A 14608-nucleotide genomic window follows, 5' to 3' on the forward strand; every position below is an offset into this window, starting at 1 on the left:
CCTCACAGACACCGCCTAAACCCACCCAGCCCGCATGGCCACGTGGACAGACGCGGCGCTGCACGCTCCACGCTGCCCTGCTTGCGCCGGCTTGTGGGGCACGGGTGGAGGGCAGTGCGACAACGGTCCTCGTCACAGCGGGCACGGCACCGCTCCTCGGACGCCTGCTCTTCCCCTGCACCCACCCGGGGCCCGCAAAGGACCCAGGCAGGCCCGCCAGAGCGGGACCCACCGCGGTGCGGTGGGAAGGGGCACGTCGTCCTCTGTGGAGGGGCGGTGGTCCTGCCATCTGCTCCACAGGCCCTGGTGTGGCAGAGCCCTGGGCCGGCCCGGGAGCCGCAGGTGCATGGCTGCACTGCCCGGCCACACTGGAGCCCAGGGCACGCGTGGTGAGGGGGCGGCGGGCCCCTGGCCCCTGCTGGTGGACAGCCCGCCCTGCCACCCCAGGACGGCCATGCGGGGGGACACACCACCCAGGCCCGGCAGTGCCAGTGGGGCTGGGACACAGTCACCAACAGGTGGGTACTGGGCAGTGGGCTGTCCCCTGCTGCCCCTGGCCAGGAGCGACCCTCTCCCCACAAGTTGAGGCTGCAGCAGAGCTGGGAGGCCTGGGGGCAGCAGCGGGGCCTGACCACAGTGGCCGCTCTGGGTTTGACGCTTTCCGAGCAGCTACGCAGGCTGGGTGGGACAAAGTGGGGCCCGGCTGCCGCGCCCCGTTGTGCACTGACGCCCCCTGGGACGGGGCCACCGTCTGGTCTGTACAGCGGGGACCGGGATGGCCAATTCCAGAGGGCGCAGGGGCCGGGCGCTGGTCAAGCAGCCCCCAGGGAGGGCCTCGCCGCTGCCCTGGTTTGTAGAAAGCCTGGACTCGAAGTGCCCCCCAACTCCCCTCGGGGCCAGCGCAGCCCAGGCTGCCCCCAGGGACCCGCGGGCAGCGTCACACGCAGGGCACGTGTCAGAAAACTTTATTGAGGAGCGCGGCCGCCCGCTGCCCCACAGGCACGCCACGGCATGTGTAACAGTTGTTCTCCCCACGGGCCGTGGGGGCAAGGAAGCTTCCAGAAGAAAAGGCACGGGGGCAGGCCACCTGCACCCCCAGGCCAGAGCAAGGGGCTGTGCCCTGGAGGAGACGGGAAGCCGCCACCCGGGGAGCCGGCAAGTTGAGAGAAGCCAAAGCACAAAGGAAACAAAACCCAGCCTTTCAGTCTTAGTGTTTTGTGCAATTTTTAAAAACCGACAAAATAAATATAACGTAAAAACTCCTTACAGGGCGCGAAGGTGGTCTGGGGAAAGCGGCTTAGGAGCCTCCTGCAAATGCTAAGCAGTGCAGCGCGCCCCCAAGGGCCGGGGGGCGCAGGGCAGGGCCCCCTGCCAGGCCCAGAGGGGGCTGCGAGACCCCCCAGCGCAGGGGCTGGTGCGGGCGTGGCGGGTGAGCCGGCCCGGGAGCGAGAGAGGGCCCTAAGGACGCACTTCCGAGCATCCGCGCCCCTCACACCCTCTGGGGCCTGGCAGCCCCCCGTTATTTACACATGGTGCGCAGGCGCCCCTCTGCGCAGGCCGGGGCTTGTCGGGGTCGCTGGCCCGGCCCCTGTTCACCCGCTTGTCTGCTCAGCAGGTGCAGTGGAGGTGCTGGCGGGTGGCGCTGACTGCCGTGGCCCCCGCTCGGCGCCCGTGGCCGGGCCTCGTGCCCGCCTGCGACAGCCCCGCTCGGCCCTCCTCGGCTCGTCCCTCCCGAGGTCCCCGCCCGGCTCAGCGCCCGGTGAGAACCAGGGGGCGCGGAAGCCGTCTCTTTCCTAGAGCTGCCCTTCCTCGGCCGCCCTCGGCCCCGCAGCTGTCGCTGCGCCGGCGGGGGGAAGACGGGCTGCACCCGCGGGCAAGTCGGTGGCTGCCCGACACGGGGCGTCGGGGCGCTGGCCAGGGCCCCTCCGTCCGGCGCTCGCTCCTCGGGGTGCCCCTGCCCGCCACAGCCCGGAGGGGGTGGCAGGCCTTGGAGCCTCGTCCTGAGCCGTTTCGGGGCGCACGTTCTTCTCACACATCTACTCACTTCCAATTCAAATAAGGCCCCGGTTCCCCACAAACCCTCAGGCCACACGGGGGCTCAGGAAGGGCCGCTTGTAGCCCTCTGGAAGGGCCCTGAGGCGCTGAGGCTGCTCAAGGGCAAACATGGCGCCAGAAAGCGCCCCCCAACTCCTGGGGGGCCCGGGAGAACCCACGTGCGCCGGCAGGGCCGGGAGCTCCGGAGAGCGGGGGCTCGCGGTGCCCGTGGACCCCGTGCCCGCCCCTTCCGGAAGGTCGGGGACCGCCCACAGCTCTGGCCGGCCCTGGCCCCTGGCCCCCACCCCGAGCCCGTCAGCCTGGCCGCCCCTGGGGTCCCTGCTCCGGCAGCCCGAGGCCGCTCGGGGGGGCCCTGGCAGCTCGGCGGGGGCACCTACTCCAGCCGGCGTCTGGCCCCACCAGTGGTTTACGGCCCCACGTGCCCCCGTGGGCGGGGACCTCAGCCGGCGTCCGCTCAGGCCCCGGCGCTCGCAGGCCCAGGGCCGCCCTCCTGTGCGCCGGCGCCGCCCCGGCCCGCTCGGGGCCAAGGGCAGCGGGAGGCGGGCGGTGCGGCGTCAGGCGCGCGGCGCGCCCCGGGACATCTCGGTCAGGATGTCGATGAGGTTGTTGAGCCCCGAGAGGTAGCCGTCCTCCCGGCTGCCCTCCTGCCAGGGCACGTCGTGCCGCAGCGTCTGGCCGGCGGGCAGCGGCGTGGTCTTGCCGAAGTCGATCATCCACACCTTGGCCTGCTCCCTCTGGTCGTGGACGAAGAGCAGCGAGCTGCCGATGACCTGCGGGGGTGCGGGCTGAGTGGGGGTCCCCGGGGCCACGGCTCCGCCCCCCCCCCTGCCCCGACCGCACCTCCTGCACGCCCAGGACGCCGGCCAGGCGGCGCCACCCCGAGGCCGGGGCCCGCAGGCCCGCAGGCCCCCACCGCCTCCTCCAGGGACGGCGGCACCCGGGAGCCGCGCCCAGGGCCAGCCGGCGGCCCACCCCACTGTCCCCTAGGCCACCCGTGCGGGGTGATGGCACGGGACGAGGGGTCGCCGCAGCCCCAGGACTGGGCAGCCCTGGCTCCTGCGCCCAGAGCAGGGGCTTCGTCCACATGGAGGCGGACGGAACTGAGCCGAGCAGGGGCTTCAGAAGAGAAGACCAAGACGCGGGTGCAGGACGTGGGATGTGGGAGTAGGACACGGGAGCGGGACGTGGGACGTGGGAGCGGGACGTGGGAATGGGACGTGGCCGGGCTGGGGCGCAGGAGCCCAGGGTCCTGGACTTCAGAGGCAGTGCGGGGCACGGAGGCCCTGCTCACCTCGGGGCAGAGAGAGGGCATCGCCCCACCCCAATCCTCGGGAAACGGGGTGCCGTCTGTCTGGGGGGCAAGGGGGGGCACAGCCCTAGGCAGGGTCAGCATGTGAAGGCTGTGGTGCAACCGCTTCAAGGGGCAGGGGGCTGGCAGGCCTGGTCCCCCCACTGGACACAGCCCCCGCTGGCCAGGAGAGCGGACCACCCTGCTGGACAGACCACCCAGCGGGACGCGGCCCCCGAGGCTGAGGTCGGGGCAGAACGTGCTTTACCGGCCCCACAGGGCAGGTGTCCTGGGGGTTGTGTGTTCTGGGGGTGCACGCCCCGGGGTCCCAGCAGTGTGGGGGTGCACGCGTGCATGGGGCAGCTGGGGGTGTCGACACGTGTGGGGCAGGTGCTGCATGTGTGCGTGCATCGGCACACCCAGGCATGTGTCGTGCTTGTGTGTGCACCCAGGGACACACGTGTGCTTGCGTGTGTCCAGGCATGTGCGTGTGCCCAGGCATGGGTGCGTCCGCACTGGCTGGACCCTGTGACTGCCCCCCGCCCATCGCCGCTGCCCGCAGGCGTCCCCTGGTGACTTGGCTGTGGCCTTGGGCTCCCGCCCCACTCGGGGTCTCCCCTGGGGTCCTGGGTGGCTCCCCAGCAGCTCGGGGCTGTGCCCGCGGATGACCCATGGCCCCGCCGGGGCAACGAGCCTTGGAGCTGCGGAGGGCCGGTGGGGGGGAGGAAGCCCGTGGCGGAAGGTGACGGGCGCCAGCTGCCCGGCTCCCACAGCCTGCGCCGTGACCCGACACGCACCTCGTGGCACCTGAAGAACGGGGACACTTCCAGCGTGGCCCGGATGGCTCTCAGCCGGTCCCGGTAGGCCACCTGGGGGCAGAGAGGGCCGCGGTCAGCCTCAGGCCTCGGTACCAGGAGCCCAGAGACCTGGGGTCCCCTCGGAGCAGCGCTCGGGCCACCACGCCCCAGGACGGCCCGGCCCAGGGAGAGGCGGGCAGGGGCCCCGGCCCAGGGAGAGGCGGGCAGGGGGGCCCGGCCCAGGGAGAGGCGGGCAGGGGGGCCCGGCCCAGGGAGAGGCGGGCAGGGGGGCCCGGCCCAGGGAGAGGCGGCCAGGGGGGCCTGGCCCCTGCGCAGCTGACAAGGAAATGCCGACCCGGACCGTGCGGCCAGGGCCGGGCGTCGGCCAGTTCTCGCCCCGCCCGGCCCCTTGGCCTCCGCGCCCCACCTGAAGCCGCCCCATGCAGGGGCCGGGGCCCCGTCCTCCCGAGACCCCTCCCCGGGGACCGCCGCTCACCAGGATGGCGAGGTTCCCCCTGGTGAACTCGCGGAACGCCTCCACCACCTGCTCGCGCGTCCTCGTCTTCTTGAAGTCCCGGTTCACGGAGCCGTCCTCCTTCTGAGCAGTGAGACCCCAGGGCGGGTCAGCGGGGCCCCCGGCAGGGCAGGTCAGCAGGGTCCCCAGGGCGGGTCAGCAGGGGCCCCCGGGTGGGTCAGCGGGGGCCCCGGGGAGGGCAGGTCAGTGGGGGCCCTCGGGGTGGGTCAGCGGGGCCCCCCGGGGCAGGTCAGCAGGGTCCCCAGGGAGGGTCAGCAGGGGCCCCCGGGCGGGTCAGCGGGGGCCCTCGGGGCGGGTCAGTGGGGGCCCCCGGGTGGGTCAGCGGGGGCCCCGGGGAGGGCAGGTCAGTGGGGGCCCCCAGGGCGGGTCAGCGGGGCCCCCCGGGCGGGTCAGCGGGGGCCCTCGGGGCAGGTCAGTGGGGGCCCCCGGGTGGGTCAGCGGGGGCCCCGGGCGGGTCAGTGGGGCCCCCCGGGCGGGTCAGCAGGGGCCCTCGGGGCGGGTCAGCGGGGGCCCCCGGGGAGGGCAGGTCAGTGGGGGCCCTCTGGGCGGGTCAGTGGGGGCCCTCGGGGCGGGTCAGTGGGGGCTCCCGGGGAGGGCAGGTCAGTGGGGGCCCCTGGGTGGGTCAGCGGGGGCCCCGGGGAGGGCAGGTCAGTGGGGGCCCTCAGGGCGGGTCAGCGGGGTCCCCGGGCGGGTCAGCGGGGCCCCCCGGGCGGGTCAGCAGGGGCCCTCGGGGTGGGTCAGCAGGGTCCCCGGGCGGGTCAGCGGGGGCCCTCGGGGCGGGTCAGCGGGGTCCCCGGGCGGGTCAGCGGGGGCCCTCGGGGCGGGTCAGTGGGGGCCCTCGGGGTGGGTCAGTGGGGGCTCCCGGGGAGGGCAGGTCAGTGGGGGCCCCCGGGTGGGTCAGCGGGGGCCCCGGGGAGGGCAGGTCAGTGGGGGCCCTCAGGGCGGGTCAGCGGGGTCCCCGGGCGGGTCAGCTGCCCGCCCCGCCCCTCACGGCACTGGCCCCGCCCCCTCAGCCGCCCGCCCCGCCCTCTCTCCCTTACCTGCCTGCCCCGCCCCTTGGTCCCCGGCCCCGCCTCCCTTAGCTGCCCACCCCTCCTCTCAAGGCTCCGGCCCCGCCCCTCGGCCGCCCATCCCGCCCCTGGCCCCGCCCCGCCCCCTCAGCCGCCGGCCCCGCCCCTCGCCCCGCCCCTCGGCCGCACCTTGATGCCCTCGATGCGGAAGCCCAGCGTGGCGGTGGAGCTGATGGTCTCCCTCCACTGCATGTAGCGCGGCTTGGTCACGGCGCGCTGGGCGTTCTCCTCCTCCGTGGGGGCCTGGGGGTCCACCTCGATCATCTTCTGGTACATGTCCTTCCGCAGGCTCGGCTTCTTGCGGGCCTTGGTCAGCTCCTCCTCCAGGTACGTCCTGCGGGGCGGGGGGCCGGGCTCGCTGGGGTCCCCTCGGTGCAGCGCGCCCAGCCGAGGCCCCCCGCGGGCGGTGTCACGAGGCCACCCGGGCCCGGCCACGCCTGGGGCGCTCCTGGCCAGCTGGGCAGGCCCCGGGGGACAGCCGGATGAGGCGGGCGCTCGGGGAGGCTGCCCACCTGGCCCCCCAGCCCTCGCCCCCTCCCCAGCGGCCGAGGGCTCTCTCCGCGGGGGCTCAGGGCAGAGGTGAGCGCCAAGGGGTCAGTGCTGGGGGACGGGGACAAAGACGCTCGCGGCCCCTCGGCTCTGCCCCCGGGTCCCGTCTGGCCCCCTCCCCGGCGGCCCTGGGCGGGCACGCCCATGAGCCCCACTGGGTGGGAGCACCCCTCTCCCCAGAAACCGTGGAGATGCCAGGAGCAGAGCGACGAGCGGCCCCAACCACAAGCGCGCGCGGGGGCCGAGGGCTCCGGACCTGGGGGGGGGGTCCCCGCGCCCACCCTCCCCAGGCCGCTCCTCGCGAAGGGCAAGTCGGCAGCCGGGGGAAGCGCATGCGCCCCAGCCCCCGCGTGGCCCCCACGGCAGCCCTCCCGCCCCACGCCTTGGGGCGGCGCAGCGCACCCAGCGCACCCCCGTGGCCTGCGAGCGGCGGGCTAAGAAACCCCGCGGCTACCGACGTCTGCTCTGAGAAAAGAGAAGACAAAAACAGCCCACATGGCCTGGTCCTTTCAGAGCTCCCAGGTGAGGAGGCCAGCGCGCATGCAGGCAAAAGCGCGCACACGCACGTGCACACACCCACACGTGCACACGCCTATTGCACACTTGTACCCTGCACATTTCCACACTTCTCTAACGTGCACACATCCATACACCTGACATGCACATGTGCACACCTGCACGTGCATGCACACCAGTGTGTGCGCATGTGCACAGGCATGCACCCGATTGCACACACCTACACAGGTGCGCACATCTGCACATGTGCACACGTGTACTCATCCACACACGCACACGCCTGACGTACACACGCACGTGCACACATCCACATGTGCAAGCACACCTCTGACGTACACACAGGTGCACACATCCATGCACACCTCTAACATGCACAGGTGCAAAGTCCACACGTACCTTCAACATGCACACAGGCACACAGCCACACCTGCACACACTTTAATACACACAGGTGGCACAGCCACAGGGACACACCTTTAACAGGCGCGCACACGCGCACACACCCACAGCTGCATACACTTTAATATGCACACACGTGCACACCCACACGTGCACGCCCACCTTTAACGTGCATACACAAGCGCGCACACACGCATGCCTCTGACGTGCACATGCACAGCGCTACAGCCAGCTGGAGCCCGCTGCCAAGCGGACAGCTGTGAGCAGGGACGTCTTCACAGTGACTGTGGCGCCATGAGCCCTGCGGCGTCCCTGCATGGACAGGCGGGGAGTGCAGCCGCTGGGCAGGGCGCTGGACGCAGCCCGGGGAGCTCCAGGCAAGGAAGGTGGCGCCTGCACTTCTGCAAACAGCTCCCAACGTTCCTCGTTCCTCGGGGAGGAAGCGGGCGAGGACCAGCCCCCACAGGGCTTCCTCCAAGAAGCACACAGCTCGGCCTCGCACTGAGCCGCTGAGCCGGGGAGGACAGGCTTGGGAGCGGGGCCGGCAGTTGTCGCCTGCCCTGCGGAGAAGCCGGGGGTCCCGTGGCAGAGCCCTACACACTGCCCACCCTGCGCCGAGGACACCTGCCGGCCCGCTGGGGGAGCAGGACTGCTACCCGCCTGAGGCAGCGGGTCCTCGTCCTCATCTCAGGGGAGCCCACGGGGCTCCCGGAATGGCGCAGACCAGGGCCACCCGCAGCTTCTAAGAGCAGAGCGGCGTGGGGTGTGCGCCAGTCACCACCCACCAGCCCCCAGGACTCGTCCGAGAGTGCAGGTTTATGGGGCCGCCCCCAGCGCAACCCCAGACCCTTCGTTTGGAGAAACGCATGCAGCAAGCAGGGGCCACGGGATGCCACGCGCCCACCGTGCTCGCCGGGCTGGCCGCTTCTTGGCCGCAAGCCTGGACCCCGGGCTGGTTAGGTCAGCCCTGCGCCTGTACCAGCCTCCGGCGGCGGCCGAGAAGCATCCCCGAGAAGCGGGGCCCTGGGAGAGGTTCCGGCAGAGGGCGGGGCCCGAGCACCCAGGAGGGGCTGCCACGGAACCAACCACGGCACTCCCACCGCCTTGCCGCCAAGCGGGTCCCCCACGCACTCCAGAGCGCGGGCTGAGCTGAGGGCTTCCGTGCAGGCCGCAGGCTACCACACACGCCGGCCAGTGGCCACTTAACTCAGGGGTCAGAATTCTGCTGCTCACACACAGCTGTCCAGACCTCACGGTCGCGCAGGACCCACTTGCCGCGCCGGCCTGCGCCCTCCAGGCGAGGGCTCAGGGCAGGAGGGGGGTCCTGTGTGGGGGCCTGCGCCCGCCCCAGGCCTGCCCCTCCCCTGCCCCTGCCCAGCGCGCTGGCGGCCTGTCACTTTCCTGAAAGCCGGGGGGGCACCGGGAGGAGCTGGGGCGGGGGTCCCGGTCAGCACGCGCTGACGTGACCGTCTTCCGCCTGCTCGGGCTCCAGCCGAGCCCCCGTGCCCTGCCCCGGAGGGGCACACGCTGCATGAGGTGGGGGCCGCGGGGATGCCCTGGGGAAGGGCTGCAGGGTGGGCTCTCCCCCTCCACCGCCACTCCCTGCACAGAGCCAGGGCCTCGGGTGGCATGAGAGCGAGACTGCCCCCCGGGATGCGCCCCAGAGTGGGGGGGGCAGCTTGGAGCCTGGAGGAGGGCCGCTACCCCTGCCCCGGCCCTGCTTGCCATGCCCACTCTCAGGCGTCTGTGGGGTGGGGGCTGCGCGGACCCTGCGGACCTGGCCAGATGAGCCAGGATTGGGCAGTCAAGGCGCGAGGGCTGTGAGCAGGCGGGCCTGGTGCCCTGAGGTCCCGGCCGTGCCCCTCTGCCCCCTTGCCAGGCCTGCGCGGCAGCCTGCGGGCCTTGCCCACCTGGCGGGCAGCGCGCACGGCCCTTCCCAGGAGGCCCAGCGCTGGCCCGTGACCCCTTTCCTGGTTACCAGGTGGGTGAGGGCCCTGGCTGCCCAGGGGTCCTTTTGTGGGGATAGGGGTCCTAGCTCAGGGATGGGGGTCCTGGCTGTGGAGTACGGTCCCGGCTGCCTGGGGGTTCTGGCTGTGGGGTGGGGTCCCAGCTGCAGGGTGGGGGTCCTGGCTACCTGGGTGTCCCGGCTGTGGGGTGGGGTCCTGGCTGCGGGGTGGGGTCCCGGCTGTGGGGTGGGAGTCCCGGCTGCCTGGGTGTCCCGGCTATGGGGAGGGGTCCCGGCTGTGGGATGGGGTCCTGGCTGTGGAGTGGGGGTCCTGGCTGCCTGGGGGTCCCGGCTGTGGGGTGAGGTCCCAGCTATGGGGAGGGGTTCTGGCTGCCTGGGTGGGGGTCCTGGATTCCTGGGGGGCCCTGGCTGTGGGGGAAGCCCTGTCTGTGTGGGGGGGTCCTGGCTCCCTGGGCCCCAGCTGCCCCACATCCGAGGACCCTGCCGCTGGCCGGCCCACCTGACGCCCATCTTGCAGTCCATGACGCAGGGCGAGTCGAAGTCGGCCAGCAGGTCGTCCATCTGGTTGTAGCGCTCCCCGTCCTTGAGCACGTCGCCGTGGTAGGCGGGCACGAAGGGCCGCAGCACGTCCGCCATGAGCCGGTCCAGGCAGCGCTGCTCTGCCTCGCAGTGCTTCTTCAGGATCCTGCCGTTTGCCGCCGCCTTGAAGCTGCCTGCGGGCGGGGGGGCGGGGGGCGCTGGGGGGCTGCCGGCCTGCCCCCCCTGCCCCCCACCTTGCCCCGCCCCCGTCCCACCCCCACCCCGCCTGCCACCCCACCCCTTGACCCCCACCCCACCCCCTGCCCCCGCCCATACTCCTGCCCCCCACCCCTTCCCCCACCCCGCCCTCCACCCCCTGCCCCTGCCCCCCGCCCCGCCTGCCACCCCACCCCTTGACCCCCACCCCGCCCCCTGTCCCCCACCCTCTGCCCCCTGCCCCTGCCTCCTCTGCCCTCTGCCCCCTGACCTGCCCCGACACACTGTGTCTCATCAGGCATGGCCCCCGCTGGCCCCCGGCTCCCCGGACCCCACCCACCTGGAGGTGGGGTCCCTCCAGGCCCGCTGGCCGGGTTAGCGGGCGAAAACCCCACCAGCGCAGCGGGCGCCAAGCTGCCACTGTCCCCGTCCATGCTGCCACCTTCGTCTGGGCACCGAGGGGCCTCGCCCCCTCAGGAGAAGCGGTGGGGACAGTGCTCTGACCCCTCCACCGGCGCCTCCCCGGGCAGGACCCTGTGACATGGGCACGCGGCAGCGCTCGGGCCGCGGTTAGTACCAACAGCGGGGACTAGCGACTGTTATTTCCTGTCTTACTGAGTAAAACCGGCAGCAACTGAGGACGGGGGCTCCGCTCGGACCGGGGGGGCGCAGCCCGGGCTCACCCACACGCAGCGCTGCAACCTACACCCCGCGCCCCGCTGCGCCCTCATGTGCGCGGCCCGAGCAGCCCCGTGGCACCCACCTGCGTGCCCGGCCAGCTGGACCCAGGGGTACTTCTTCTTGAAGGACATGACGAACGGCGACCAGTGCACCATGTTCTTGATCTTCCTCCATGACTTGCTCTAGACGGGCAGACGGGAGCGCGTTGGAGAGGCTGTGCCGGCGCTTCTGAGCGGGACGGCGGCCGCGCGAGGCTGAGGCCCCGAAAGGGAGGTGAGGTCTGCTCCTCTGGAGGGGCACCCTTGGTCGTCTTAAGTCAGAGGGCTTATGTTTACTTGATAGAACGGGTGAGGCGATGCCGGCCGGGCTGCGTGGACGCGCTCTCGGCGGGCTGGTATCCACAGCCACTCACGTGGGAGGACACGGGAAGGGGCGGGATGGATACGGGAAGCCCCGTGCCCGCCCACAGCCGCGATGAGGAGGCTGCTCCACGGAGCCTCGAGTAAGAGGCCAGGAGAGGCCAGCGCCACCCTGCGTCAGCACGCGGCGGTGGTGGAGAGGGCACGGCCTGGAGCCGGGCCTTGCGACTGAGCTTTTACCCTAATAAATACCCTTGATACAAGCCACAGGCTGGGAAGCGGCTGTGGCTCAATCAGTTGGGCTCCCGCCTACCACACGGGAGGCTCTGGGTTCGGGTCCTGGGGCCTCCTTGTGAAGGCAGGCTTGCCCACATGCCGCGGAGAACCGACTCAGCAAGGTGACGCAACAAAAAAAGGGAGACAAAACAAAACACTGAAGAGCGCAGAGCGAATGGCCACAGCACCCAGCAAGCAAGCCACGAAGGGGGAATTAAAAAAAAAAAAGCCACAGGCTTCTCGCACCAGTGCCCTGGACGGACTAGCGTGGTGGCTCGTGGCCTCGCCGCAGGCTGAAAGTGCGCTGACCACCCCCAGGGCCCCGGGTGGGCCAGGGGGCGGGAGGAGGGAAGCAGAGCGTCCACAGGCCTGACCCCACACCAGCCCCGGCTCCTCCAAGAAACAGCGAGACCACGTCACTGCCCCGGGCCTTGGTGGGGGTCGGCAGCTGGCAGCCATGCTCCTTGGACTGAGGGACATCCCAGGACGCTGGAAAATGGCGACTGTCATCCCACAGCAGTGACCACAGGCAGCCTGGAGAGGGCCCCGCGCCCCACGCAATGCCATCCCCGCGTGTGGACGGCGGTCCCGAGGCGCCTTCGGCCAGGCACTGAGGGGAGGCTTTAGGGAGCCCCACGCAGGCCCCCCACAGCGACCGCGACGCAGCGGTGGGCATGGCGGCCCCCTCCCCTGGACGGAGCCACCAGCGCGCGTGAGCAGTCGGTTTCCGCAGCCGCGTAGCCGTGCTCTGCGAGGCTGCTGTGAGTGCCAACTGGCCAGCACTGACCCTGCTCCCAGGAGAAGCGGCCAGGCCCGAGAGCCTGTGGCCACGTCCACCGGCCGACAGCACCGGCCTCGTTCCGCGCGCTTCCGCCGGAGAAGCCTTGTCTACGCGCACCGCGGGCCCGGCGGCCTGAGACGGGCAGCGCTGGTGCAGCCCGCACTCGGCTTTCCTGATGCACTGTCTCCGTGAGCTTGGCACTGCCCGTCTGCACCACGGAAGGCTGGGCAGCCGCTCAGCGCCACGGCCAGGCCACCTCAACAGTGGGACCCCCACGACATGCACAGAAACGCAACAGTACACGGCACTAAATGTGTCACGAGAGCCGTTTCCAGCAGGAGTGCGGAACGTTTCCAGCAGGAGTGCGGAACGGACGCGGCCCGGCTCCACCCCCCGGCCGCGTTCTAAGGACCAGCATCCTGCCCTTCCCGGCGTCAACCTGAGTGACCGCCTGGGGAGACGGCGGGCGAGGGCGGGGCGCGACCCTGACCCGGAAGTGCTCCGGCTCCTGAGCCGGGCTCCGTGAGCGGCCAACGGCCCGGTGAACGCCACGGGCCCCGCGCGGGGAGCTCTGCGGGGACGGACGGGGGAGGCCCAGGCCGCAGGGACGGACGCTCGCTGCTGTCCGGTGCTGTGGGCTGTGGCCGCCGTGGCCGCCGTGACCCCAGGCCCTGCAGGCGCTGAGGGGGCTGCAGAAGCCGCTGGAGCCCACGAGGAAACGCTTTTCTATTTGCTAGAACTGAGCTGCCGCCGCCATCAGGTTTCCAGGTTGACATCTGAGTCCAGGCACGTAGACCGTGACGCCTGGCCCTGGCCACCTGCCTCGGCAGAGGCGCTACCCACAGGTGGCTCTTTCTAGATCCTTCCAGAGGCGGTCAGCAGAGGAGACCAAGGCGCTTCTTACCCAAGTGCCCCCAGAAGGAGCCGAACAACGCAGCACGGCGCCAGCGGGAGGGACCGGGCAGGCCGTGCAGCGCCCGGGGGCCACGCGCAGGGCCCGGCGGCCGGGAAAGCGGGGCCTCTGCTGACCGGGGCCTCCTCCCCCCAGCACTGCTCAGCCCAAAGCGGGAGGCGTGACCCCTCAGAGGAGGACGTGGGCCCCAGCCGCCCGCCCCCGCCTCCCCGGCCGTGGTCACCACACACCGAGGATCTGGGGCCCAGGGCTGTCGCCGAGCCGCCACCCCGGCTTCGGGAGCCCCACACCTCGGTTTCCCCGCCGCGTGGCGAGAGCGCCGCTCTGCGCCTGCGCGGTCCCGGGTCCTCCGGCTGGAGACGAGTCACACCCGGGCTGTGGGCACCAAGGGCGCGGAAGCTCCGGAAACGTGCGCACCCGGGGAAGGAGTTCAGAGGTGAGCACCCGGGCGCCCCGGACTCGTGGAGAGTGTGGTGCGGACCCCGGAGGCGGCACGCGCCCCCCCCATCCTCGGGGGACAGCGAAGGCCCTCCTCGGGGGACCGTGACCCCGGGGCCCGGGCGCTGGGCACGTGAGGCGGCTTGGCCCCGGGGGTTTGGGTAAGGGCTGGTCCAGGTGGAGACGCCGCAGCCGGGCGGGGGTCGGGGGCCCACGCCGAGCAGGAGCGCGCGGGGCGGGGGGCCGCGCAGGGCCAGGAAGCCGGCGGTGGGGGGTGCTGTGCGGGAGCTGGGGCTGCGGCCATGGAGGGGAGGCCGGACCCAAAGGTGCAGGGGCGCTGCCCGGCGGGCGTCCGGCGGCCTCCAGCTGGCCCTCCCCGGGGCCTGTGTCCCTCCATTTCCAAAGAGAAAGCCGCCGGAAGGCCGGGCAGGTGGGGCGTCCCCAGGGGTCTGCAGCTGGTGCTCAAGGCTGGGCTGTGTGGGGCGTCACCACACTTACCAGGCAGCGAGGACTCAGGGTGGATAGGCAGTGGGACTGCCCGCGGGCACAGCCCAGGGCCGCGGCCCAAGGGAGGCAGATCTCAGCGCCACAGCCGAGGCCGGGGCGCCGGCAGGGCAGTCTTGGCCGCTCGGGGAGGGACACCGCCTGCCCTAGCCTCCCCGAGCCCGCCCTCCGCCCTCCTGTGCAGGGAGGCAGGCCCAGGGCCATGGAATATTCCACCGGGCGAGCGCGCCTGCTCAGCGCCGGGGCCTCCACGGCCCGCTGGCAGCCGCGCGCAGGGCTCCTCCCGTGGCTTTAAAACAGCAGTGCAGGCCTCAGTTCGCTGCCCAGCGAGACGCAGAATAACACGTGCAGGCCCCAGGCGGGGAGCGGGGCAGCGGCGACAGCCCGGCGCGAGGGAGCAGGACGACCTGAGGGGCCGGCCAGGGAGGGGTGGCGTCCGCGCGGGGGGGGGGGGGGGGGGGTGCTTCCCAGGCGGGGCCTCAGGGCAGCGCCCTCGGGGATGGGCCCAGCCTCTCCCCGGCCGAGGGCGGGCGAGGCAGCCAGGACACTGTCCAAGGACCTCACTGCCACAGCCCCCGGGGTGCCCCCCAAAGCGGTCATCCCCCAGGGCGGTCACCCCAGGTGGTCAGCTCAGGACAGTCACCTTAGGGCGGTCACCCCAGCGTGGTCATCTCAGGAGGGCTGAGAGCACAGGGCAGCTGGGGCGCCCGGCCCTGCCCAAGGGGCTCGCTGTGGAGGGCGGCGGG

At 72.3% G+C, this 14608-nt stretch overlaps 1 protein-coding gene across 1 annotated transcript in view; it reads right to left on the reverse strand.

The window, feature by feature from the left end:
- Nucleotides 1-949: 949 nt before the first annotated feature.
- ITPKB (inositol-trisphosphate 3-kinase B) overlaps nucleotides 950-14608 on the reverse strand; it is a 62278-nt gene continuing 48619 nt past the window's right edge. Inside the window, exons 3-8 of the mRNA XM_058309374.2 lie at nucleotides 10674-10773; nucleotides 9675-9888; nucleotides 5875-6079; nucleotides 4637-4738; nucleotides 4141-4212; nucleotides 950-2825 (exon numbers count right to left, since the gene is read on the reverse strand). Coding sequence (XP_058165357.1) covers nucleotides 2610-2825; nucleotides 4141-4212; nucleotides 4637-4738; nucleotides 5875-6079; nucleotides 9675-9888; nucleotides 10674-10773 — 909 coding nt within the window. The 3' untranslated portion in view covers nucleotides 950-2609. The remainder of the gene's footprint in view (nucleotides 2826-4140; nucleotides 4213-4636; nucleotides 4739-5874; nucleotides 6080-9674; nucleotides 9889-10673; nucleotides 10774-14608) is intronic.

The sequence above is a fragment of the Dasypus novemcinctus genome, chromosome 13 (genome assembly GCF_030445035.2).
Source record: "Dasypus novemcinctus isolate mDasNov1 chromosome 13, mDasNov1.1.hap2, whole genome shotgun sequence".
Classification (NCBI taxonomy): domain Eukaryota; kingdom Metazoa; phylum Chordata; class Mammalia; order Cingulata; family Dasypodidae; genus Dasypus; species Dasypus novemcinctus.